Source organism: Rhinopithecus bieti, unplaced genomic scaffold (genome assembly GCF_001698545.2).
Source record: "Rhinopithecus bieti isolate Rb0 unplaced genomic scaffold, ASM169854v2 scaffold_16234, whole genome shotgun sequence".
Lineage (NCBI taxonomy): Eukaryota > Metazoa > Chordata > Mammalia > Primates > Cercopithecidae > Rhinopithecus > Rhinopithecus bieti.
The window spans coordinates 1,021,442-1,047,753 of record NW_016808946.1 but is presented as its reverse complement, the minus strand read 5'-3'; the positions used below and the strand labels follow the sequence as shown (position 1 = coordinate 1,047,753).

Sequence of the window (26,312 nt, the reverse complement as noted above, 5' to 3'; positions counted from 1 at the left end):
CCCCCCCCCCTTTTTTTTTTTTTTTTTTTTTTTTTGAGACAGTGTCTTGCTCTGTCACCCAGGCTATAGTGTACTGGCACAATCATAGCTCCCTGTAAGCTCAAACTCCAGGGCTCAAGTGATCCTCCTGCCTCAGCCTCTCGAGTAGCTGGGACCACAGGCATGTGCCGCCACACCCAGCTAATTTTTAGTTTTTTTGGAGAGACAGGCTCTCACTGTGTTGTCTAGGCTGGTCTCGATCCTTCCATCTAGAGCAATCCTTCTATCTCAGTCTCCCAAAATGTTGGGACTACAGGCTTGAGCCACTGCACCCAGCCAATTTTCATTTAATTCTTTTAAGAATCTTTTGCAGTAAATATTATCATTAATCCCATTTTACAGATAAAGAAACCAATGTACCACGAAGTTAAGTATTTTATGCATGACCACACAGCTAAAAAGTGGTGAAGCTGGTTGGGTGCAGTGGATCACACCTGTAATCCCAGCATGTTGGGAGGCCATCCTAGCTAACACGGTGAAACTCTGTCTCTTCTAAAAATGCAAAAAAAAAAAAACAAATTAGCCGGGCGTGGTGGTGGGCACCTGCAGTCCCAGCTACTCGGGAGGCTGAGGCAGGAGAATGGCATGAACCCGGGAGGCGGAGGTTGCAGTGAGCCGAGATCGCGCCACTGCACTCCAGCCTCGGCGACAGAGCGAGACTCCGTCTCAAAAAAAAAAAAAAGTGGTGAAGCTGGGATTCGAACCCAGATAGTTTATGCACTGTTGCCTCCAAAGCTGAAGTAGTCCAAACATGACCCATTATTTAGACACTCTTAAGAATATTTCCAAAGCCAAGTGGCTTAATTACTAGAATATTTGTCACCTTCATCTTCCTATTCTCCAGGCTCAAAATGCTGGTACACTCATACATGACTGGTGAGAATATGAAATGATATAACCACTTTCAAAAACAGTTGAGAAGTTTCTTAAAATGTTAAACACACATCTATCATATGATCCAGCCATTCCATCCTAAAGTATGTACCTATGTACCCAAGAGAAAAGGAATTATATGTCCCAACAAAGACCTACACATAAACATTTACAGCAGTCTTTTTTTTAATGTCCAAAGTCTGAAAACAACCCAAATGTCCATCAACAGGTAGTATAGCCATATAATGGAATACTATTCAGCAATAAAAAGGAATGAACCGCTGGTATATACAACTACATGGCTAAATTTCAAAGTAATTACGCTGAGTGGAAAAGCCAGAACAAAAGAGTACACACTGTACAATTCCATTTATATAAATTTCTAGAAAATGCAAACTACGGCCAGGCACAGTGGTTCACACCTGTAATCCCAGCACTTTGGGAGGTCAAGGTGGGCAGATCGCTTGAACCCAGGAGATCGAGACCAGTCTAGGCAACATGGTGAAACCCTGTCTCTCCAAAATACGAAAAAATTAGCCGGGTTTGGTGCTGTGTGCCTGTGGCCCAGCTACCTGGGAGGCTGAGATGGGAGGATCACTTGATTCCGGGGAGGTCGAGTCTGCAGTGAGCCGTAATCATGCCACTGCACTCCAGCCTAGGTGACAGAGTAAGAGCCTGTCTCAGAAAAAGAAAAAAAAAAAAAGAACTAATATATAGTGATAGCAGATCCGTGCGCACTTGCAAACCAGAATATGGGGGGTTGGGGGGACCCCAGGAGGAAGGGATTACCGAGGGGTAGGAGGAAACTTTTGGGGATGCTAGGCATGTCCATTATCTTAATTGTGATGATAGTTTCCCAATTATACATATGTCAAAACTTTTTAAAACCACACATTAAATATGTGTAGTTTACTGTATGTCAATTACACCTCAATAAAGCTGCTTAACACACACAAAAAAACCGAGAGTCATCTTCAGTCCGTCCCTTTGCCACACACACCCTCCTGAGCATGGCTTACTCTTTGTTCTGCCATGTCTGTGGTTCTGTCCTTCCTCTCCAGAAAGTACGTGGTATAGTTCAAAGAATCTCGGTCAGAAGACATAGATTCTAGTGCTACTTCTACCATGTATTAGCTCAACTTAGCCTCTCTAAACCTCAGTTTCTTCATCTATGTAAAATGGGAGAAAACAGCTACTCTGAGATTCATTAAATAATGTATTCATTCATTTAACAAATATTCATTAATCTGTTCACTACATACTAGGGTCATAGCGAAAAAATCAACTATGTGAGAGTGTTCTGTAAACTGTAGAACTGTCTACATACATATGCTGTCATTTCTATTTCCATCTCTACTGCTACCAACCCGGTCCAGATCCCCCACACCTGAAGACGGACTCAGCAGGACCATCTTTGCGGCTGGTTTTAATTATTGCCAGGCCAAGTCAGTTTCAATACAGAACCCAGAGTAAACGTCCTCAAATAGTTTCTCAGTGCTCCATGGGCTAGGTGCTGTGGTTCATGTCTGTAATTCCAATGCTTTGGGCAGGCAAGGCAGGAGGATGACTTGAGGCCAAGAGTTTGAGACCAGCCTGGGCAACACAGTGAGACCCTGTCTCTACAAAAAAATGTTAAAAATTTAAAAAAATTAACCAGGTGTCGTGGCATGTGCCTGTAGTTCCAGCTACTTGGGAGGCTAAGGCAGAAGGATCGCTTAAGCCCAGAAGTTCAAGGCTTCAGTGAGCTATGATCATGCCACCACATTCCCGCCTAGGCGATACTGTTATTTCTGTATGATACTGGGTCCTAACCCCAGCTCCTCCCTCACTGCCTATCTCACCAGCCTCAATTCTATCCCCTTCTTTCTCTTTCTCACAGCCAATCCAGTTACTGGCACATGCGTCTCTGCCTGAGCCTCCCCTCACTAACGAAGCCCTTCCTGTTCTCTCTCTGTGCCCACTGCATCCCTCAATGGCTAGGTCAAAACTGAGCAGGCCCGGAGCAGTGGCTCATGCCTGTAATACCAGCATTTTGGGAGGCCAAGACAGGTGAATCACGAGGTCAGGAGTTCAAGACCAGCCTGGCCAAGATGGTGAAACCCCATCTCTAGTAAAAACTACAAAAATTAGCCGGGTGCGGTGGCAGGCCCCTGTAATCAATCCCAGTTACTTGGGAGACTGAGGCAGATGAATCGCTTGAACTTGGGAAGCAGAGGCTGCACTGAGCCGAGATCGTGCCATTGCACTCCAGCCTGGGCAACAAAGTAAGACTCCGTCTCAAAACAAAAAAAGAAAGCAAGAATTTTTCACATAACCAGAATGTCCATCCTGGCAAAACCCAAATCTGTGCTAAGTGTTAACAGCAATTTGTTACACTGCCTTTTTCCTCTTACTTTCTTCTACCTATAGTCATGCTTACCTTTAAAAAGTTTTATCCTCTTTACTATGAAACAGAATCCCATGAAATTTAAGCAAGAAAAATATCCCCGAGCCTGCTCACCATATGCAAAATGCTCTGACTTTAGCATATGGTGCTAAACCAACATGCCTTCAACAATACACACGACAAGAATATTCACTGGGCCATCGCTTGAAACAGCAGAAGACAGGAATCAACCTAAATGCTCACAAATTTGGGACTAGTTTTTCGTTTGTTTGTTTTAAGATGGAGTCTCACTCTGTCACCTAGGCTGGGGTGCAGGGGCGCGATCTCGGCTCACTGCAAGCCCCGCCTCCCAGGTTCAAGCGATTCTCCTGCCTCAGCCTCCTGAGTAGCTGGGACTACAGGCGCCCGTCATCACGCCCAGCTAATTTTTTGGATGTTTAGTAGAGACGGGGTTTCACCGTGTTAGCCAGGATGGTCTCAATTTTCTGACCTCGTGATCCGCCCTCCTCGGCCTCCCCAAGTGTTGGGATTACAGGCGTGAGCCACCGCGCCCGACCGGAACTAGTTTTTAGAAGGCTAACACATGCATATAATGGAATATTATGCAGCCACTGAAACGAATGAAGCAAGTCTGTATGTATCAATGTGGAATGACTGTCGAGATACAACACCAAGTATATGAGTAAAGTGTAAAATATGCTACCACTGTATTTAGAAAGCATTCGTGTTTCTGTGGGGGAGTAATACATATTAACATGCTTTCATGTGGCTAGATTATCTCTGGAACGATACATAAGAAACTGCAGCATCCTCTGTGAAAGAGAACGGGTGGGGAACAGGAATGAGAAAATGAGAGGAGAAGACTTATTTTTTACTGTATATCCTTCTCTACTGTGAATTTTTAAGACCATGTATATGCCTTACCTTTTCAAAAAGTAAAAAAAAAAAAAAAAAAATTAGTAATACAAGCTAATGTCATTTTGTCACGTTCCTTTTCGTTGCAGTATTGTTGCAGGCACACAAGTTTAAGGAAAGAATCAGTCTTCAGTTGCAGGGAAAACATCAAAGTAACTGGGTAAATCTGAAAGTGCTTTCTCCCCGCAAACTTCTCTGCACTATTTCCCCATCGTAGGTGAGGTGGGGGAAACCCCTCGGCTCAGCCTTCTTGGGGCAGCAAGTGCTATCAGCTCCCGCTTTGAATAGGGAAGCCAGAGCATCTCTGTTTCTACAATATTCAGCTGGCCTAGCTGCCGTAGGTCTCGTCCTGGATGCCGAGAAAAATCTGTGCATTTCAAGACAAGTTTGGATAACAAGGGGAGCAGGAAAATTGATGGGGGGGGACCAGTCGGTGTGATGAATAGGCTGGGCCAGAACAGCAGGTGACGAATATGCAGGTGCAAGACTGGCAGGGAAGGAAGACGGTCCGTTCACAACAGATGGATGGAGATGCTCAATCATCCTCAGGAACAAGCGCGGCTGCCACACAGCCCTGCCTGCTCCGCACGAGCAGCTCCTCGCTCACCTGCAGGGCACGGCCCCGCCCCCAGAGGCTCTGCACTGGACCCACGCTAGGGCAGGGCTACCGGAGAAAGAGCAGGAAGTGGGTGCGGAAGATGCCACGCTGCTGCAGGCGGGCCTCTCCGGGACTCACTGCCAGTGGACTCTTCTCACTTTGCCTTCTTCCTCCAGGTTCCAAAACCAAACTCGTTTTGTCTCCCTTGGTAGCTCTCACTCCCGAGAAAGGTTTTTACCGCTAGGGTGACCTGTTTGTCTAGGACCACAGGGCTGACCACAACATGGGAACTTCAGGATTGAACTCAGGACAATCCTGGGCAAACTAGCACCCTTGGTTGTCACCCTCCATTTTGCCCACTGTCCTCTCTTATTTGTCTTCCTCCTCAGTCAGCGAGAGAACTCAGATCAGCCTACTTGGTTCACACTCATGACTGAGTCGAATCCGTGTAGGGTATTTGTTTCCTCTGGTCGTCTACAACAAACACAAAGGTAAGAAACAATAAGACATTCAACTCCCATCTTTTCTCAGAATGGGGACCTCTTTAAAAAATGTCCAGGATAGGCCGAGCGCGGTGGCTCAAGCCTGTAATCCCAGCACTTTGGGAGGCCGAGACCGGCGGATCACGAGGGCAGGAGATCGAGACCATCCTGGCTAACCCGGTGAAACCCCGTCTCTACTAAAAACACAAAAAATAGCCGGGCGAGGTGGCGGGCACTTGTAGTCCTAGCTACTGGGGAGGCTGAGGCAGGAGAATGGCGTCAGGAGAATGGCGTGAACCCGGGAGGTGGAGCTTGCAGTGAGCTGAGATCTGGCCACTGCACTCCAGCCCGGGCGATAGAGCAAGACTCCGTCTCAAAAAAAAAAAAAAATGTCCAGGATATACTGGCTTCAATGACTCCAACAAATAGAGGAATGAATCTAAATCTTGATGCCACAATTATGTCTCGTTAACAAAAAATCAGAAGGGCCAGACAGCCCCTCACAGAGCCAATTCTATTCCTTCCAGCTCAGCTGCAGGAGTTTCTGAGGATGAGGAAATGGGCCACACGCAAGCAAGGGGTGGGAGCTGGCAAGATCTCTGTGCCCTCCCCGCAAGCTATCTGCTGGACCCAAGCTCTAGGAAGAAAAGCTTTGTGAAAAGACTTCTGGCTTCACTAAGACACATTAAAGAATTAATTATAAAGTAAAGCTGAAGGAGAAAATTAATTTTAGAAACACAAGAGGTTACAATTTTTTTTTTCCTGGAGATGGGGGAGGAAACAGTTATTTTCGTTTTCATCCTGGGGGCACAAGCTGGGAGCTGTCCAGTCGATAACCTGGCCATCAGAACAAGGTTTGTAATTAAAAGGTCAGTGACCTGGAAAGCCAGGGCCCCACTCCCAGAGCTTCTCAGTAATGACGGAGCTATTAAATTAAGACTGTTATGAAATCAATGCTAAAAAAGCTTTCATGGTAACGAGATTCCATTCAAGGACATGCAAACTACTTCATGAAATGGACGTAAATGATAAAAAAAAGAAAAGTAATAAAAGAGAGTTAAATTGAAATCTGTGTAAGAATTTACTTCCCCTGAAATATTCTACAATGAAGCCCTTCACCTCCAGCCCACTACCAAGGTTGGGACCATCAGGTTTCTTCAAGTTCATTTCCAGCAAGGAGGCGGTTTTGCTACTGGGGTTTCTGCTTCCAGGAACAGTAGAAGGATAAGATCTAGTTTCACCTTTTGGAATGAGAAAGTGTGTGAGAAAGTGTGTGTTTTATTTGTTTAGTTTCCTACCCCTACCAGGACCATTTATTGGATGAGGGAGGAAAAAGCCCTTTACTTAGATACCTGAGGACACGGTAAGTGTTAGCCAACACCACCCAGGCCCCACTATGCAGGGTGATACAGAAAAATATATGATGTTTGTCTTTCCTAGAAGCTTGCTTTGCAACAGATACATTAGAGTAAGTTAACAGACAACTCTATCCTCCTCCCCCACCTCAACCCCCTCACAAACAAGCATCACTATTACCCACCTCATCCTCAGCCTGCCAAACATGTTTGGAAGCAGATTGCCTCCTACATTTTGTGGTTGGATAGGGTGTCAAATCAACACAAGCCTATTGACGACAATTTCCAAGCCTCTAACTTTCTGGACTGATTCTACTGCTGTTTTTACGTTACTCTAACCTCCTGGATTGCAGCCTGCTTAAAGCCCCAAATATGATGCCTGCCTGGCAAGAACTGCTTCTATATATAGACTGGTTCTATGAGGGCTTAAACCCCACACACAGTCCAATTATCTTCATGTGTGGCTGACTCTGCAGTTGATGTGTCATCTGCAGAATCAAGTGGTTGGAAGGAAAACAAAAACATTTATTCTAATACTCTAAAGGTGAGCAGCTGCTTTTCTCTTTCATTCAAAATATTCCCGATAAAAGGAAGAAATGCTGTAAATTACACAAAATGGCAGTACAAACTTCAAAGAAAATGATAAATGATTCTAATAACTTCATGTTTCTCATTAATGGCTCCATGTTCAGACTTTAAAGCATCCAAAAGAGATCTGAAAACAAAAAACAAATAGGAAAGACCTTTGCAAACCAATGCTCTCCCATCCCTATCCCACTCATTCCCCACTCACCCTCACCCAGCACCCCCACTAGAAGTCAGAGAGCACAACACTTAACCCGTCGGTAACACGGGCAGGATGCAGCCCCTGCTGCAGGCTGCGGTTTCACAATGAAACAAACTCAGCTGATGCGCCTAAAGTAACCCTCATTTTCCACTGAACTGACATGCACTACAGGGACCTCAATTTCTATATTAAATATTAAATAATATTAAAAGAAAAACAAAATTGGATTTGCCTTTTCAGGAAAGAGATGTTTATTAAAAAAAAGAAAGTCAAGATTATAATTCAAGTCAGTGCTCCACTGCAATTCCCTGAAGTGACGTTGCTAGGAAAAGCCAAGACTCCAGGAGCTGAGAGCCCTCCCAGAGCCAGTGCTCCAAGCCCAGCACTGCAAGGCTCCTGCGGGGAGTCCAAAAGCACGGGTGCCAGAACCCAGGCCCCTCCTGCTGCAGACGGCCAGCGAGCCAACTTGCTTTCCTTTTGCAACTACTGTTAGGGAGCTGGTAGATGTTCACCCTCATCCCCATCGGAGATGGTGCCAGGCCGTGCTGAGTGCAGAAACCTGACCCTGGAACAGCCCGAAATTTGAAAAGTGAAGTTTAAATCTGCAAAGGGGCTTTTCTTCCCCAGACACCAATCAAACCTTGGAATTCTCTGCCCAGAAAAGGTCCTGCCAGAACCTACTCCATTGGGATCAACTCGGAAATGGATAATTACTGACTGAAGCAGCATTTTAGAGGATAATGGAGATGGGTGATTAACCTCAGAGATTCCGGGTTTAAGTACAGGATAAACTCATGTGGTTCTCTTTAGAGGACGAAGGGCAGGATAGCATCTCAAGGTGCCAGATGCCTAAAATTCTAAAAACTCTAACCCAAATTAGGGGTCAAGAAGGAATTATGTCCACCATACCAATAAACAGTCACTTCAGGTCCTTGCTCGCGTGCCACCCTCTCAGAGACATGCTGACATTATTGTTGTTTAAGATCATAGTCCAGCCCACACCAACCCTGGCATTCCTCACCCCGGCTCCCTGCTTCATTCATCACTACCCATAGCGCTCAGCATCTGACATCCGACCTATTCATTTTCCCATTTGTTAATTGTCTGCCTTCCCTCCACTAGAATTTAAGCTCTGCGAGGGCAGGGATTTTTTCTGTTCGGTTCTCTGCTAAATTCCTGATGGGAGTCCAGGGATAGGGCATAGCGTGCACAATGACTCTTGGATGATTCGATCAGTTGGATTTTTTTTCCTAAAGGAGCAACAAATCATAATTGCACAAAACAGTTTTCTCTCTACAGTAATTATTAGCCAAGTAACTCAAAAGAAGTATTATTTGGTCCAGAGTTTCTCTCTCTTTTTTTTTCGCTCCCTTTCCCAGTCAGGGATTTATTAAAATTAAACAGATTAGATGGAGCTCCTGATACTAAAACTGCTCAGCAAAGCCTGCGGTGGGGAAGTGCCGAGCAAACACCAGAGACATTTGTCTCTAAATTGCTCTAAATACCTTCTGCAAATGAAATTCTAACCCAGCTGCGTTTGAGAGAAAATGAGGACTAACTGGTCATTGTCGGTGGAAGAGAAGATCAGGCAGTTATAATATTGCACAATATACTGGAGCTAAGGATCTCTCGGCAACCATAGATTTTGTCTCAGGTTACCGCGGGTAATCAGCTCAGCTTTTAGGCTCAGCTTTCCCCAGCTTCAGTGCTTTGATGAGAGAGCTGAAATCCCTAAGCTTTTATGATTAATTACTCCCCATAGGTACACATATTTCAAGGAAAAACTCTTTTATGGCATGATGCTTGCGGAGTGGCGAGGCCAGCCAACACACTCCAAATTTTAATAATCTCCTAATGATGGGGGGCTGGCACAATGCAGCCAGCCAGCAGCCTCTCAGTGCTCCTTACCAACTCTGTCGCAGGGAGCCAGCCTTGGGGCCGCCGCGAAGCAGCCGCCTGTGGTGAAATGTTTGGGTTTCTTCTGCCCAAACCCTGTTAGTGCAGCCCCGGGACATGATCGTGTGAAGGGACCAGCGGTTCCTGCTGCATCCCTTCAGTGGGACATCACAGAGCAGACCCAGAAAATATTACCCACCCATTCCAGCCAAAAATGACTAAAAGCTCAAAACGCAGAATTTCGAGGCTGGCATTCCAGCTCCTTAAGGAAAAAGAGTTGCTTTGGGAGGAAGAAAGCTCACTTTTGCCCCTTATGGTATATAAGGACGTTTAAATGACTTCCTAGATTTCTAGAAAATTACATGTATAAAAAATTGAAAAGTTAGGTTTCTTTGTTGTTTTCATTTTACAAAAAAGAAAAATACCCTCAATTCCAACAGAACCAGAATAGATTGTTTCTTCAGACAATATTGAATTTGTCAGGGTCCATTTTATCCCTGCTTACAGAAATACCATAAAACCACTAATTTACCGCTCCAATCTGTAAATCGGACTGACCCCAAGCTTGACTTTAACCTGACCTTGTTAGACATCTCGTTTCCCTCGCCCTTCATTTCTTTCTTCCTCATTCTCTATTGAAGCAGCTGAACTCCTAACCTAAGCTAGTCATCCTACAGCCAGGGTCACTGACACAGAGCAGACCAAAAAGCAGAAGTCCTCCACAGTCTCATCCAATGGGCCGACTCTGCTACTGAATACTGCCTTTGCCATGATGGACAGGACTAAGTCCTCCGTGCTTAATTACCCAAATCGTGTCATCTTGCTGCTCCATTGTCAGGAAAGAAACCTGTGTGCCCCACTGGGGGGCTCGCCTCAGCTCCACTGGCCCGTTGAGTGGGCAGCTCTAGGAGGTCCTGGCAGCTCAGTACCTGCCTTGCGTCTGCCCCAGCCCTAGTCCCTCTGCAGGCCGCGCTGCACAGCCCTGTGGAACCTGTACCTTTCTTCTTTAGGAATGCTCTCCTGGTTGCAAGTGGGCTCTGGCGGACCCGGGAATTCTGTAGAAACTTCACTGCTGTGGCAATCTGGTGAGAGAGAGAAAACGGGAGTAAACTTCACTGCAGTAGTCTGGATTTCAAGATTAAAAATACTAGGAGTTTTTCCCAACTCCACAAAGACAAGCATACTAGTGTGGTCAAATTTATAACCAGTTATTTCTTAAACTTAAAATCTACCTAAATGAAAGGTGATGTTGCTTCCCTGTCTTCACTGGCTTCCTGTATCTGAGTCTGTCAAATCTAATCCTTCTGCTGAGCTTCAGGCCTGTGATGATCCTTCCTGTTCCTTCTGATCTCCATTCGAGCTGATTCCTCACACTCCCCGGCAGGTGTGGCCATGCGCACCCATGTCACTGCCCTTGTGCCCTGTATGCTGTCTTTCTGGAAGGCCTCCCTTTCCTGCCTCCACCTGTCTAAACGTTACCCCATGCGCACGTACACACACACACACACACACGCTCTCTATCAGCACAGCCCTTTTATGGTCTGTTCTGATTCCTCGAAGCCTTGCCTAAATAAGCAAGCCACCTCTGATCTCCCTATTCTCTTCAATTCTTCAGCGCCTGTAGTGTGTACCATATAATTGAAGACATAATTATACTGTCTTCTAATGTTCAGCCTGCCTTCCCAACTACATTGCAAGCAACTGAAGGGCAGAGACCACGCTGTCTCCAGAGCCTGGCAAAGTGCTGAGGGCGTCCCGGCTGGAAGGGATTATGTTGGAGACAACGCCCACTGCCATTCACACTGGCCCCCCTTCTGCACTGGAGCTAAGTTCTGAAGAGACTTCAAAGGGCAAAGTTTGGAGTTTCATGGCTAAAAGCTGACAGATTGACAGATTGTCTACCTGCCTCTGGTAATGAATATTATTTAATGAAATCTTCCTATCTCCACATAAGCCAGGCAGAGGATGGAAGGGGCACCGCTGCAGGTATTAACCTTCACATCACTCAGCACACACGAAGTGTGTGTTTATGCCTGGCTTGTCTACTTTTCACCCCAGACACCAGACCTAGGGATGGGAAATGCCCACCTGCCCCAGGTAGGAAAGGGGCTGTTTTAAATGACTGCTATTATTTGCCTCATCAAAACCAAAGGAATAATATGGTCTCATGTTACAGATAAAGTCAACAGGCCCTACAGTTCACTCATAAGTTGTTGATAGAAAAAACTTCTAAGGCTAGATGTAAGGAAGTTTTCTAAGATCCTTCAAACTAAGGGAAGCAGTCAAACACAAAGTACTGTGATTGTAAGTGAAATACAAGTTACAAATCATCTCCTTCCCCATATTTTATATGAAAGTAATCCCAACACCAGACAGACTTTTGGGAAACAAAAGATATGAGGGTAAACCAAAGAAAAAAAGCTAGGGAAAAGCCTGTATTCATTTTCCCTATAACTCCTCTGTGGGAGGCTTACCCTAGACATTCCCCCTAAATGATGAATTCAGTATCTTGACTTTTCAGATCTGGGCCTGTCACCAACAGGACATACTAGTGTCCCTTGAGAGCCAAGCCCAGCTCCGCACAGGTTATCATCTGTCCTCCAACGCTGCAAACAGTACTAACCACCATCACGAACCGCAGTAATGGACCAGTTCTGGACGAAAGAAAAACCAATGCTCGAGATTCTAGAGCCCCAAACTCACCCCTAAGCCCCTCAACCAGATCGTCACACCAAAATCAAGAGAAATCTAACAAACATCTACAACACTGATGTGTCTTAATGAAGAGATGGGAGAAGGGATGAAGGAAAAAAGAAGAGGAAAAAAGAAAAGGGGATGGGTAGAGGTGGGAAAGGCCGGGAGAAGAAGGCAACAGTACACGAGGAGCTATAACAGAAGAGAGGGGGAAAAGGAGAGAGGAGAAATGGGAGACAAGGAGAAAAACCAAAGGAAGTGAGACCTCTGCTCTGGAAAGAGAATGAACAGGTACCCAGGCACTGGCACCCAGGGTCAGTGCCAGTCTGCACAGCTCAGATGGCATGGGGATAGTTTTTCTTCACCTGGAGAAAAAAAATACACCTTCAACACACAAGAAAATTACAGTATTCGTATCATGCAGTAGTCTGCATGCTGTGTGTGATACGTGTACCAGGTGTCAGCAGAAATGTGGATGACCAGGTCTTAAGCAGAAGATGCTAACAGTACAGCTCCTATCATTTACCCATAGAAACAGAAACCTTTCCTTCATCCTTCCAAAAATTTCCATGACAGAGAAAGAAAACAGAATCCCACCACTGGAACACACAGGTTTCACCTTGCTTTTTAAATATAGTCCTTGGTATATGCATTTCTGGTCAGAGAGCAAAGTTCTGATGGGTTTAATGGTGCACTCAATGCAGTGCTTGGCGCATTCCATCAATTTTTTTTTAAAAATTGCATCTCTTATTTCTTTAAATACATTAATCAGCCCAGTGTAGGCAAAACGGATCCATCGGACAATGCAATAAACATGAATTATCATCTATCCAACACGCATAATGGCTTAAAAATACATAATAGCAGGTGTAGTTTAAATGATTAGTTATTACACCTGTGGTGGGTCTGATTCAATTGGGAAAAATCATCTTTAATAGGTTAAAAGGTTTAGATCACCATGCTTTCCTTAAAGTGGCTGCAGAGAGGGAATGATGGAGTGCTCTGTCATTAGTAATTCATTTAAGAAGAACGTGGGGGATATAGCAAAGAACAGCATAAACGAGCGAATCCAATTTATACATCAGGTAAAGTAGAAAACACCTTTTAAAAAAGCAAGATAAATGAATTTGGAAGGGAGATGAAATTGACGTATTTATTTTAACGGGAATTTGACAAAGTCCCGGCACACTTCAAACTTGCAAAAATATGAACAATTTCTTTTAAAGTTTCCATTCACTAATTTCAAGTCATATAAAATAATACTGCCAAACACCTACATAAAGTATATTTGGGGCTTGTTTATGTTCCTCTTGATCTTTGTCTGAAAATGCAGGCGACAGGCAAATCACATATTTAACAGCATCGACATCACTACACTAGATGCAAAAATATAAAGCACCCAAATAGCCCCAACCTAATGTGCTGAATAAGAAAGATACCCTGATAAGCGGCTACATGTAAGTGTGAACATATGAAAACCTCTCTCTTCCTTTCACTAATTATTTCTTCAGTTACTCTTGACTCTTCTTCTCCCTCCCCGCGAGGAACTGGCACTACAAAATGGGGGGAAGGACCTGACCAATCTAGAATTTTATAGCCCCATGATTCATACATCAGTGGGAGAAGATTTTGCAAAACTCTTTACCCATAATGCTAACATCTTCACACACTAAATAACTGACAGGGCGCTCGGTTTGTGCCTTTCACCCACCTATTGTTGGGCACTTTTCATTAATTTCATGAAGCAATTCAACTGACTTTCCTCTGCAGAGGCCCAACACACACAACATGCTGTTGTTGGATTCAATGATGGGGTGCCTGCAGCCTGTCCTGTATTATCGTTTGATTTTCTAATTAGAAGATGAATGTGACTATTCATGGGTTATATTTGTGCCCAACTAAATTACATAAATTCAGGCCAAATCTTCCGCCTCAATGTCAAAGATGTAAAACGGAGACAGGAACTTTATTGCACATGTTGTGGGAGTGCAGCAAGCCAGGGAGAATTCTGGCGCTAAGCTGCTGATGCCGCCGTCGAAGCTGCTTGCTGGTGAGCCTGTGATAAATATGGAATCAGCGTTCCTTTCCCTTCCTCTTGCGCTGAGTTCTTAATGAGTGCACCTCGAACTACCAATAGCTAGTTTAATCAAAACAAAGAAGACAAACGCCAAAGAAAACAGACCAAAGTGTCTCCCCCCACCCATTCCTCTGCCCCTACCTTCTGTACCCTTCTCCACCCAAAGCAAATAAAACAACCCTGCCGCCACCAACTCCACAATTTTAGGGCAATTTCATATTCCTCTGCCCCTACCTTCTGTACCCTTCTCCACCCAAAGCAAATAAAACAACCCTGCCACCACCAACTCCACAATTTTAGGGCAATTTCATAATTTTCATTATGTGTCACTTAGAGATAAAACTGAGGTGCAAGGAAGAGGAGTAAATTCTTGTCTTTGCAGTCTCGTAAGAGCGGTTACACCAGAGTCACTGCCAGCAACTTGGGAAAAGCTGGGGGTGGGGGGACTTCAGGTTGAAAAACACCTTTAGATCCAAGATGACTGGCCAATTGAGAGAGATTTGTATTTGAGAGAGCAGGATTTGTAACTGTATAAATCAATGGAATACAGTATACTCAGGGGTTATCTACTATGAACTATGTGCTGTTAAATGCATTGTGTAGGGTAAGTAATCCCTTGTGAGAAGAATTGAAGTTCCTGACAGTCCTCACCAAAGAGATGCTTCCTATGTGTTTTCCACTCTTCTACAAAAGACCCGCATGTTCTAATCGTCAGAATACACACTTTATTTTCTGCACGAGGGGGACAGGAGGACAGAGCCTGCCTAATAATGAACCTGGGGTTTGAGGGAGCCTTAGCACTTTGCACCTGACATGTAAACCTGATGCATTGTCTCCAGTGACACTTATTTGGAATGCCACCAATTCCAGCACTCCTGTGTACTACATACACATCTATCTCCCAAAATGTGAGCATTCATTAGCCATCTTAAAATATTAAAAATATTCCAAATTTAATGAGACTAACAACCAAAGCCAAGTCCTTTTAACCCAGAGAGATCACATAGAGGGCAAAAGAAAATGACCAATATAACCTACGGGCCCCAAACCCCATTCCAGCACCGCACTGCTCCACGTGCGCTGCTCAGATTAAATTGCCTGTGAAGGTTCCTACGTTCATACTCTAAAGTAGATACCCAGAATCCTGTTAACAAGCGTTAGACCAAAGCCAACCCGAGTTTTAACAAGGACTGACTTAAAAAGCCAGGCACTGCCAAGAATGAGAGAACCCTTTTCAAACAGAAACGCTGCATTTTAGTAAGAAATCAGTACTCTGTCAGGAGTTCCTTGACAAATATGGTCATCGGCGGCACAAGGAAATAGTTGCAAAGCAGCTGTTAATCAGAGAAACGCGTCATAGAACGCTGATGCTAGCACTCGTGAAAAAATGCAACGGGCTAATTATGAAGCTATATATCTCACTAAAGAGGCCGTGTTCCTTGAGATTCCAGGCAGACACTCTCAGATCCGGGTCCTAGGACAACATAATTCTGGTTTTCTACATGCAGGCTCCTCTCTGATCTACCATTCACAATGCCGGGCTCCCTGTTCTTTCTCAAGTTTACATGCTCTCTTTCTAGCTAGGGAACAGGCTGGGGAGGGAAGGAGGCAGCAGCAACCACAAGCCACATTCCACGAACATATCCAAAAGGTGACATATCCTAAACCAGAGTAGAAAAATCTATGAGTATGCAAAAGAAAGGAAGCGTCAGAACGGTCATTCTCAGTGTGGCAGGAGGGCAGATGTGTGTGTTTCAATCCAGGAGATTGCCCCAGCTGCCAAAATGAAAAAGAAGACTAAAAATGCAGCAGGAATAAACAAAAACTAGAGGCAGTTCTGTGTGCAACCTCAAAAGGAGAAAGAAAGCTTCCAGAAAGCTGCTCTCTTGAGTGTGACTGCAACTCAGGGAAGCCAAGGGCCCAACAGCCAGGTAAGAGGGGAAAGTTAATATGCAGAGGAAGGCTCGGTCAGCCAAAATTCAATACGCGCCTCTGCAAGAACAAGGAGGAACAGGCTCCCCGAAACCAGACTAGTGGGAGTGGGGGGAGGGGCCTGCACACTCGGAGCAAAACCACTGGAATGGCAAGAGGGGAATAACCTTGAGGTGGACGAGCCCGCAGGCGGGAGAAGCGCAGAGCCAAAGTGCCCCCTAGCCGGAGCCGGCGGAGGCGCAGGCCAGAGCGGCCGCTCCGCTAACTCGCACAGCCCAAATTAAGTGTTTTCACTCAGGGAAAATGAAATGTTTTGCAAGATGAAACAGAATGAAAATTGAGGTTTTAGGTAATTACTAGTTGGCATTTACATATCACGGGCTGGTTCAACACCTATTCATTTTCCTCTTTTATTTTCAATTTTAAAATTGCTCATGAAAATGAACAGATGACAGTGACAGGAATTTTTTTTGTACTCTTTCCCCTTCTCTGAGGGTTACAAAACCAAGACGTACTTTCAGCCCATTTATCTATAATTAACACACACACAAAGGTATGTCGCATGTACATTAAGGGAGGAAAGGAGAAGGGAAAGTCAACAAAAGCCAGGAAGTTCAACAATAAAGGCAGTGAGTTGTACTCAGGTAGCCTCCTGCACCTGGGTAAGGAGCTGGCTAGCAAGTGCCCTGGCACTCAAGGAGTTAAAGGAAAGAGCCTCTCGACTTGGAATTTCCTGGGTTTTGTCACTGTGTCCTTCCCATTGTTGATTTGGGTTACAACCCTATACTAATTAAGCTTGTGGGCCCTAATTTCCTTTGTTTTACTTTACTTTCCTCTGTCCTTTTGTTTTTCACATTAAAGAAAGAAAATTCCGCTGGTAGAAGTGCACAGGAGTTGACATGATAGAACATAATATACTTTAAGGCTATTGTGTAAATCTGTATTTAGGGAATTCTAAAGCGCGCATTATTGACCCTAGTCTCTCTTAAAACTCATTGATATATGTAGTAAAAGCCTTTATGAAAAGTGGCAACTTCACATGCGCAAAAACTACCTTTCAAAGTGAAATATCTCTGCCATTTATTTTTTTTCCCCTTGGCCTTAGTTAAAAATATTGCATGAACTGCTTGCCAGAATGTCAATGTTTTGTTATTTGATTAAAGTAGTTCTTCCAGAAATGTATATTGAAATAAAACACATCTTAAACCACCACACACTATTTAATGTCAAGGGACAGTGATCTTAGGGACGTAAGGGTGACTTTGGAAGGTGTTTGTGTCCAGCCGAGGACTCTGGGTGCCAACTTCCAGCCCAAAAGGCGCTGGTGCGGTGGAGGAGCACCGCTTGAAAAGCAGAGCTGCTGATGCAGCGGGTGACGGTCACCATGCCACAGAAGGAGCTGTGAAGCACACGCTGGCCTGGAAGAAATGAAACCCTTGCTTCTGGGTTGGGAAGATCAAAGTTCCTTTTGAGGAAAGGTTGAGAAGGAAAAGTGTTTTTCTCCTTCATGGAGAAAGAAAAGCAAATTTAAATGCCTTGTCCCCACGCATCCCCACCTGGATTTAGATAGCAGCCCCTCTAATTTTTGATGCAACCAACAAAGCAGTTACCCAAAGAGGGAAGGAAAAAAAGGATGACATTTGCCTTTTCCTTGGCTTTGAAATGCAACTGGCAGCAAATTGTTTGAAGTCCTGTTTAGAGAAGAAACTGTAATAGCCTTCATACTGAAAAGAGGAGGAAAATGCCATTATACACGGATCACGGTAGCAGTGACCTCAGCAGAGAAGGCAAACGAGCTGGCTGCAAGTTGGAGGTTTGGCCAGAGTGCCAGGAATGGAAATAAAAGGTTTACGTGCCAGAGACGAGTGGCAAGGGCTTGGTGCTCGATCCCAGGAGATACCAAGGAAAGACAAGTAGTTCAATTTCTTAACATGATTGTCTTTCAACAGCTCCTTGACTGCTCCTTCTTCCAGTATCCCCTGGTTTTATATTTTCAATATTCCTCTAATTTCCCTGCACTGTTAAAGAGGAAGCAGAGAGCACCCAGGCTTCGTGTTGTAAAATTAATGAAGGTGTCAAGCTGTTGAGTTAAATCACTCTAAAGGAATGTAATGACTCAGTGTCCAAGATGCTCCCTGAGAGAACTGTGAGCTCACACAGTGACGGTGGTGGGTGACTCCAACACTAAAAATATGTGGCACACAGTCCCCAGCACCTCTCTAATGATACCACTGCCTCTATTTCCTAGTCTCTTTCTCTCCACCGCTGGTTGAATTTCATGTTTTCTGAAAGGCATTTCTCCCAACCTCCAGTAGCTTCAGATGCTCAGCAGATGAAATCCTGCTTCAGTTTCCACTTCTTTTGAAGTTCGGCCAGATGGAGATTGGTGAAGCTCTCTAGTCATGCACTATTAAACTACGGGATGATTAGGAAGGAGACGAAAAAAGGTTGTGTCATGGATAATGGCAACCTCAAACATTAAGGCATCACTGGGGGTCAGCTACTGAATAGGTGACCCCCAGGTGGTGCAAGGCAGGATCCCCTCTCAAGGGCTTAGGGCCACCTGCTCTAAGGGCAAGAAGATGGACTCCTGAATTCCAAGGAAGATAAGCTCTGGACCAAGAAATTCTGTTTACCATCAGCCCACACACTGCACAAAACTAAAACCTTCAAGGAGTCTTTAAAAGGCACTTCTAGGCCAAGTGCAGTGGCTCATGCTTATAATCCCAACACTTTGGGAGGCCGAGGCGAGTGGATCAATTGAGACCAGGAGTTTGAGAGGAGCCTGACCAACATAGCAAAACCCGTCTCTACTAAAAAAAACACAAAAATTAGCCAGGTGTGGTGGTGCATAGTTTCAGCTACTAGGGTGGCTGAGGCACGAGAATTACTTGAACCTGGGAGGCAGAGGTTGCAGTGAACCAAGATTGCACCAGTGCACTCCAGCCTGGGTGACAGAGTGAGACTCCGTCTTGGAAACAAACAAACAAATAAATAAATAAATAAAAGGCAATTCTACCAAACACCCCATAAGAAAATTAGAGAATGGGCCGGGCGCAGTGGCTCACGCCTATAATCCCAGCACTTTGGGAGGCCGAGGCGGGTGGATCACGAGGTGAGGAGATGGAGACCATCCTGGCTAACACGGTGAAACCCCGTCTCTACTAAAAATACAAAAAATTAGCCGGGCATGGTGGCGGGTGCCTGTAGTCCCAGCTATTCGGAAGGCTGAGGCAGGAGAATGGCGTGAACCCGGGAGGTGGAGCTTGCAGTGAGCCGAGATCGTGCCACTGCACTCCAGTCTGGGAGATACAGCGAGACTCCATCTCAAAAAAAAAAAAGAAAATTAGAGAATGACCTAATGCTAAAAAATAAATTTGAATACCAAAAAAAAGAACTACTCATAGCCTAGAATGAGTCCAAATTCAAAAGATAGCAAGAAACAAATTTTCTTTTTTCTTTTTTTTTTTTTTGAGACAGAGGCTTGCTCTGTCGCCCAGGCTGGAGTGCAGTGGCCGGATCTCAGCTCACTGCAAGCTCCGCCTCCCGGGTTCACGCCATTCTCCTGCCTCAGCCTCCCGAGTAGCTGGGACTACAGGCGCCCGCCACCTCGCCCGGCTAGTTTTTTTGTATTTTTTAGTAGAGACGGGGTTTCACTGTGTTAGCCAGGATGGTCTTGATCTCCTGACCTCGTGATCCGCCCGTCTCGGCCTCCCAAAGTGCTGGGATTACAGGCATGAGCCACCGCGCCCGGCCCTACAAATTTTCTTTAATGTTTTTTTTGAGACAGAGTCTTGCTCTGTCACCAGGCTGGAGTGCAGTGGCACGACCTCGGCTCACTGCAACCTCCACCTTCTGGGTTTAAGCGATTCCTGTGCCTCAGCCTCCCGAGTGAGTAGCTGGGACTACAGGTGCACACCACCACACCCGGCTAATTTTTGTATTTTCAGTAGAGACGGGGTTTTACCACGTTGGCCAGGATGGTCTCAATCTCCTGACCTCATGATCTGCCCGCTACGGCCTCCCAAAGTGCTGGGATTACAGGAGTGAGCCACCATGCCCGGCCCACAAATTTTCTCTCTTTTTTTTGAGATGGAGTCTCGCTCTGTCACTCAGGCTGGAGTAAAGTGGCTCTATCTCAGCACTGCAACCTCTGCCTCCTGGGTTCAAGCGATTCTCCTGTCTCAGCCTCCTGAGTAGCTGGGATTACAGGCACATGCCACCACGTTTGGCTAATTTTTGTATTTTTAGTAGAGACAAGGTTTCACCATGTTGGCCAGGAGGGTCTTGAACTCCTGACCTCAAGTGATCTGCCCACCTCAGCCTCCCAAAGTGCTGGGATTATAGGTGTGGGCCACCGTGCCCGGCCTAAGAATTTTCTTTAGACCTACCAGAAAACAGAAGGAGGTAAACAATTAAGCTCTGCTACTACTAATAGGATGCCACCAAGTCCTAGATCCTGCTACAGGCTGAGCATCCCTAATCTGAAAATCCAAAATCCAAAATGCTCCAAAATCCAAAACTTTTTGAGTGCCAATATGACGGTCAAAGGTCATGCTCAAAGGAAATGCTCACTAGAGCATTTCGGATTTGGGATTTTCACATTAGAGATGCTCAACCAGTAAGTATTATACACATATTCAAAATCTGAAAAAATCCAAAATCCAACACTTTTGGTCCCAAGCATTTGGGATCAAGAATACTCAACCTATAGTACCTTAGATTCTTTAATGGCCTAAACAAAAATTAAAGTATGGGTTCCAAAAGTGTAATTCATAATGCAGTAAACTGGCAGACTTAAAAATCTTCAAATTGCACTTTGGGAGGCCAAGGTGGGCAGATGACCTGAGATCAGCTGTTTGAGACCAGCCTGACCAACATAGCGAAACCTTGTCTCTACTAAAAATACAAAACTTAGCTGGGCGTGATGGTTCACACCTGTAATCCCAGTTACTTGGGAGGCTAAGGCAGGAGAATCACTTGAACCCAGGAGGTGGAGGCTGCAGTGAGCTATCACGCCACTGCACTCCAGCCTGGGCAACAGAGCAAGACTCTGTCTCAAAAAAAAAAAAAAAAAAAAAAGCCAGGTGTGGTGGCTCACACCTGTAATCCCAGCACTTTGGGAGGCTGAGGCAGGTGGATCACAAGGTCAGGAGATCGAGACCATCCTGGCTAACACAGTGAAAGGTGAAACCCCGTCTCTACTAAAATACAAACAATTAGCTGGGTGTGGCAGCATGCACCTGTAGTCCCAGCTACTAGGGAGGCTGAGGCAGGAGAATCGCTTGAACCTAGGAGGCAGAGGCTGCTCTGAGCTGAGATCATGCCACTGCACTCCAGCCTGGAAGACAGAGCGAGACTCTGTCTCAAAAAAACAAAGAAAAAAAAGAAAAAAGAAAAAAGAAATCAGCCAGGCGCAGAGGCTCACACCCAAAATCCCAACATTCTGGGGGACCGAGGCGGGCGGATCACGAGGTCAGGAGTTCGAGACCAGCCTGATCAACTTAGTGAAACCCTGTCTGTACTAAAAATACAAAAATTAGCCAGGTATGGTAGCACGTGCCTGTAGTCCCAGCTACTCGGGAAGCTGAGACGGGAGAATCACTTGAACCCAGGAGGTGGAGGTTGCAGTAAGCTGAGACCATGCCATTGCACTCCAGCCTAGGTGACAGAGTGACACTCCATTTCAATGAAAAAAAAATCTTCAAATTGACAGTGAAATGACAAGGATTGGAAACTTACTATTCAAATAGTCATATGCAATCAGCTACTGTCAGAGGAAAGTCACCTTGCTCACCAAGCACCCCAGAGAGTGGCCAGGAATGGGCTCTCCATGGGGTCAAGTTGGTGGTCAGGTTCCAATTTCTAGAAGAGTGGTATCTAACACAGGTCTCACCCTTGTAGACGACTTCAGAAGTAACATATCAACACAAAGTGTGAAACACAGGAAAGCAATACAAGCTATACTGCTGATGCAGATGAGGAAAATGTCATTTTTTCTTTTACACATCTTTCAGAGGTAATGACATAAGGGCTGTGAAATTGATTATCACAGCCATCATCAGATTTGTACCCACAGACTATCTTTAGTATCAAGGTACAAGTTTGGAAGAGAAACTGAATCAAGAGATATCAGTCCAGTTGCCTTCTCTAATAAACCCTAATTTAGAAATTTTCAGCTTAGTAAGGAAATCCATCACACACAAAAAGAACCCAAAAGTAGTCCTAATGGCTTTGAACCATTCAGCAACCTTTCACTAAATACCATAAACATCCCTATTATTAGCCAGCACAGCTACCAATAAACAAACACACACTTTAAAAAATAAATGATCCCGGCTGGGTATGGTGGCCCATACCTATAATTCAGCATTTTGGGAGGTGGGATGGCTTGAGGCCAGGAGTTCGGGACCAGCCTGGGCAACATAGCAAGACTCCATTTTTTCAAAAGAAAAAACTGTTTTTTTTAAATAGCTGGGTGTAGTGGCGCTCCAGCTACTTGAGAGGCTAGGTAGGAGGATGGCTTGAGCTCAGGAGTTTGAGGTTACACTGAGCTATGATTGTGCCACTTCACTCTAGCCTGGGTGACAGAGTGAGACCCTGTCTCTAAAAATCAATCAATCAATCAATAAAACAAATGATTCCACAAAGGCCTACTGAGTACCAGAGCCATCTTGGCCAAGAGCCACTGTCCTACTAATAACGAGAAGATGAAAAGGAGGGTCTTTATGCCCTACATCTGATGATCTTCCCCATCTTGGTCATCTAGGAGATGCCAGATGAGCATGTAATTTACTTATGATTAACACAAAATTTACACATTTCTCACCATTAAGCAAATCAGTTTACTGAGCATCTTCCTCCTGTAAATCAACGGTAACTCCTTTCAAATTTTTCCCAGCTCCGTCTGAGAAACAGAGAAGTTCACTTTTTATCTGAAGAATTATGAATTACCATCTTGCTTTGTAAACTTCTTGATTCTTCACATACTGTTCACAAGGTAAGATACCTGGAAATTACAAAAATCCCTAAATTTCCTGAATTTTACATAAGCTTCCTGAAATATCCCTCATCCTTTTCTGCTCACTGTCCTTTCTCTCTCTCTTCTTGCCAGTTTAAACACATGGACATGGAGTTATTAACTTTTACAGGAAAACCAAATAAAATAAAATAATGTTGAAGCAAAAACGCAGTGATGTCAGGCTGCAGCTAGCACCATTTATCTGTGGGAATCTGATTAGCGCTCGAGTGGCAGAGCTACCTGGAAAAGTGCTCACAATCAAATAAAAAAATGATACCAAAACATTAACCTGATGGCTAAAAACTCTACATTTAAACAGTTAAAGTAATAAAGGAGCTTTTATTGAGTATTTTTTATATTTCATTATGCCCCAAATTGACGAGGACTCCCGGATACATTTTCTAGACTTTTGGTTCCTCAAATCAAATGCTCTCTTGGGACTTTTTTTTTTTTTAACTAAAAAGGAAACCCAGCATCTGTAAGTTTGAATGAAGGATTAAAGCTTCTCCATAGAATATCGATAACAGTCTTGAGTGCAAACACAGCCAAATGCTGCCACAAACAGAAGCCTTTTTTGGTTTATGTACTTTAATTCTGAACTTGCTGATAAGCCAGCAGAGAATTTTCCTACAAGATTTTTTTTTTAACCTTACACAAATACTGTCATGAACCTGGCCTCTCATGTCCCCACTCAGTGCCTCAGATTCCTTCATTGCTATAAAATAAGGGGTTAAACAGATGACCTTCAGGACCCCCTAGCTGTGCCATTTTATAATTTCTAAGTTGATTCCATGAGGCAGCCGCTGATACCTGGGCCAGAGATACGGGCTTAGGTCAAGGACAAGACCCAGTCTTTCCAGATTTTATCTCTCCAAGCTCACACTCAATTCAAAAAAAGGAGAAGACCAACAGAGAAGGAGGAGACAGGGAATAGCAGAAGAAATCAGGGCAGCCAAAAAAGATATTACAAATTCTATATATTTTATATGTAGCGAAGCTTTCTTCACACTACCATTTATTTTATATACAAGCTTAGTTATCTGGTATCCAAATCATAGAAGATAAAAGCTGCAAATGAGAACGGAGGAAGGAGCCAGCTAGTACAGAGACACAGAACAAAGACGTGACGGCAAAAAAAGCCTAACAGCAAATGTCAAGAGAGAAACATCCATGAAAAGCAAACAAAAAAATTCAAAAAGCTTATTAGTTTGGGGTCATTTAGAATCGGTGGAGTCATTTCAAGCAGGGGCAAATACACAACATATCTATATTTCAACAGGTTTTGAAAACAGAGCTATGCTTATAACACCATATAAACATGTTTATCTAAAATGACAATACTGAGTCATCAGGATTAAATTATATTCCAGATATTCAGCTTAATAAAGCAAGAAAGTATGTAATCCATTTTACATAATTCCCAGCCAAAAGTTTTAAAGTGTTTTGTTTTGTTCTGCTTTCAAATGGCTCTTGATGACCATCCAGAAAACGTGGCTATCCAGAATGCCTCATTCTAGGAGGTGCCAGAGATGGTGGTTTTCCTGAATTGAACAAGAACGGCTTTGATTCATGTTAGATTAAGAAGCAGGAAGCCAGAGATTAAATAATGAATAGGTACTGAGCATTCACAGGTCCTCACAGTACACCAGCCACTTGTAAAGTCAAAATAGAACCAGGAAAGATGCTGTTTTTGCTGTAGCAATCTAAGACAAGGAAAGAAGCCAAAAGAGATCTTGAGACATCTGGTCCCACCCATGGCCTAGGGACTCCCCTCTTCAACAACCCTGACAAATGATCAGGAAGCCTCCTCTTGAATGCTCATAATGACCAGCGAAACTACTCCCTTAAGAGACTGTCAGCTCATTTTCAGGAGTGCCTCTTTAAACTGAGTTGAAATCTACTTTCCTGAACCTTCTATCCATTGGTCCTCGTTCTCTGTCTGGGAACAATATTACCTGATTCACTTTTTGAGACAATGCTGGGTGAGGAATCAGGATAGACTGCTGTCGCCGGCTATCTTTTCTATAAAAGCATTTATTTCCCTTACTCTGCTTAGTAACTAAAGGTGAACACTGGCCTCACTGTGTAACAGTTTCATAAATTCTGCTCTTTCGTTTCGTAAAAGCAGCCTTGCCCTTTCTGGAAGAGCCAAGGCTACACCTGTAATGTCAGAATGCATTAGCAATAATAAAGGCCACAGTAATGCAAGAGCCGACTTCATGAACACGTCATTCCAGAATGGCTAAATTCAATCAAATATGGCAGCGCTTCCTACAACGCTACGATCATTGGAGCCAGCACGTGTGACGTGGGCCCACTTACTGGAAGTGTTGGAAAGAGAAAGTGAGCATTCTGCTTTGAGACTGTAATAGAGAGGGTTTTTACCAGCCCACAAGTGGTTCAGAATCCTTCTTTCCCAGGAATTACCTAGAAATTCATTTAACATCTAAAGACTACAAATGAAACTTCAGAAGGTTAAAAGTATATAATGAGAAGGGGCCAAGGGGATGGTATTCACTCAACCTCACCTTAAATATGTATGATTCTTAGGGGGAGAAAGTCAACACCCATAAGGTGGTAATCAAAAAGCAAAGCCAAAGATGAGCCAGGTTTAATTCTAACTCAGTCACCAACTTCTTCAGTAACTTTCAGAGCTACTTACCTTTCCTGTTTCTGCTTCCTCATCTGTAAAATGGAACTAATACTGCTTAGAGACTCACAAAGTGTTACAAGGAATAATTAGTTAGCATTTATATAACACTTTTCATCTTCAAAGTAGGATTATAGACTATAAAGCAGAGTAGATGTGGTTTGAAAAATCTTTTTAAAACCTAAAATAAAGCATGAAAGCAAATTCAGAGAAGTAAAATCGGCTGACATCATCTTAGAGCAGCCAGATAGCTCAGCCTCCACAGGCACCCCGTCTGCCCCAGTCAGTATCTGCGTGTGGAGACAAAGGTATAAGAACATTTTATTAGGGAAAATGGGAGGAGATAGAAGAGAAAAAGGAGAAAGAGAAGATTAGAGAAAAGGAATGGGAGAAAGTATAAAAGGGAGAAAAGATAAGACAGAAAAAGAAAAGGAGAGAATAGAAAACAGCAAGAAATAAAGAGAGAAAAGACAAATCTTATCCACTAGGAGAAAAGCAAAAACAGGAAGAGAGGAAGAAAAGAAAAGAGAAATGGAAAAGAAAACTTCTTTAAGGGGATATTTTCCTATTTCCAAATAAAAAAGAAGATTAAAAGTAAAAGGAAAGT

The 26,312-nt window shown here is 44.1% G+C and overlaps 1 protein-coding gene across 3 annotated transcripts in view; it reads right to left on the bottom strand.

The window, feature by feature from the left end:
• The window catches only part of PEX14 (peroxisomal biogenesis factor 14), a 163,713-nt gene that overhangs the window by 86,111 nt on the left and 51,290 nt on the right, over positions 1-26,312 (bottom strand). For 2 of the 3 annotated variants that reach the window (XM_017887943.1, XM_017887945.1), the window contains exon 3: positions 10,329-10,413. The exons of the other annotated variant lie outside the window; for it this stretch is intronic. In XM_017887943.1, the coding sequence (XP_017743432.1) occupies positions 10,329-10,413 (85 nt within the window). The remainder of the gene's footprint in view (positions 1-10,328; positions 10,414-26,312) is intronic. 3 annotated transcript variants of the gene reach the window in all.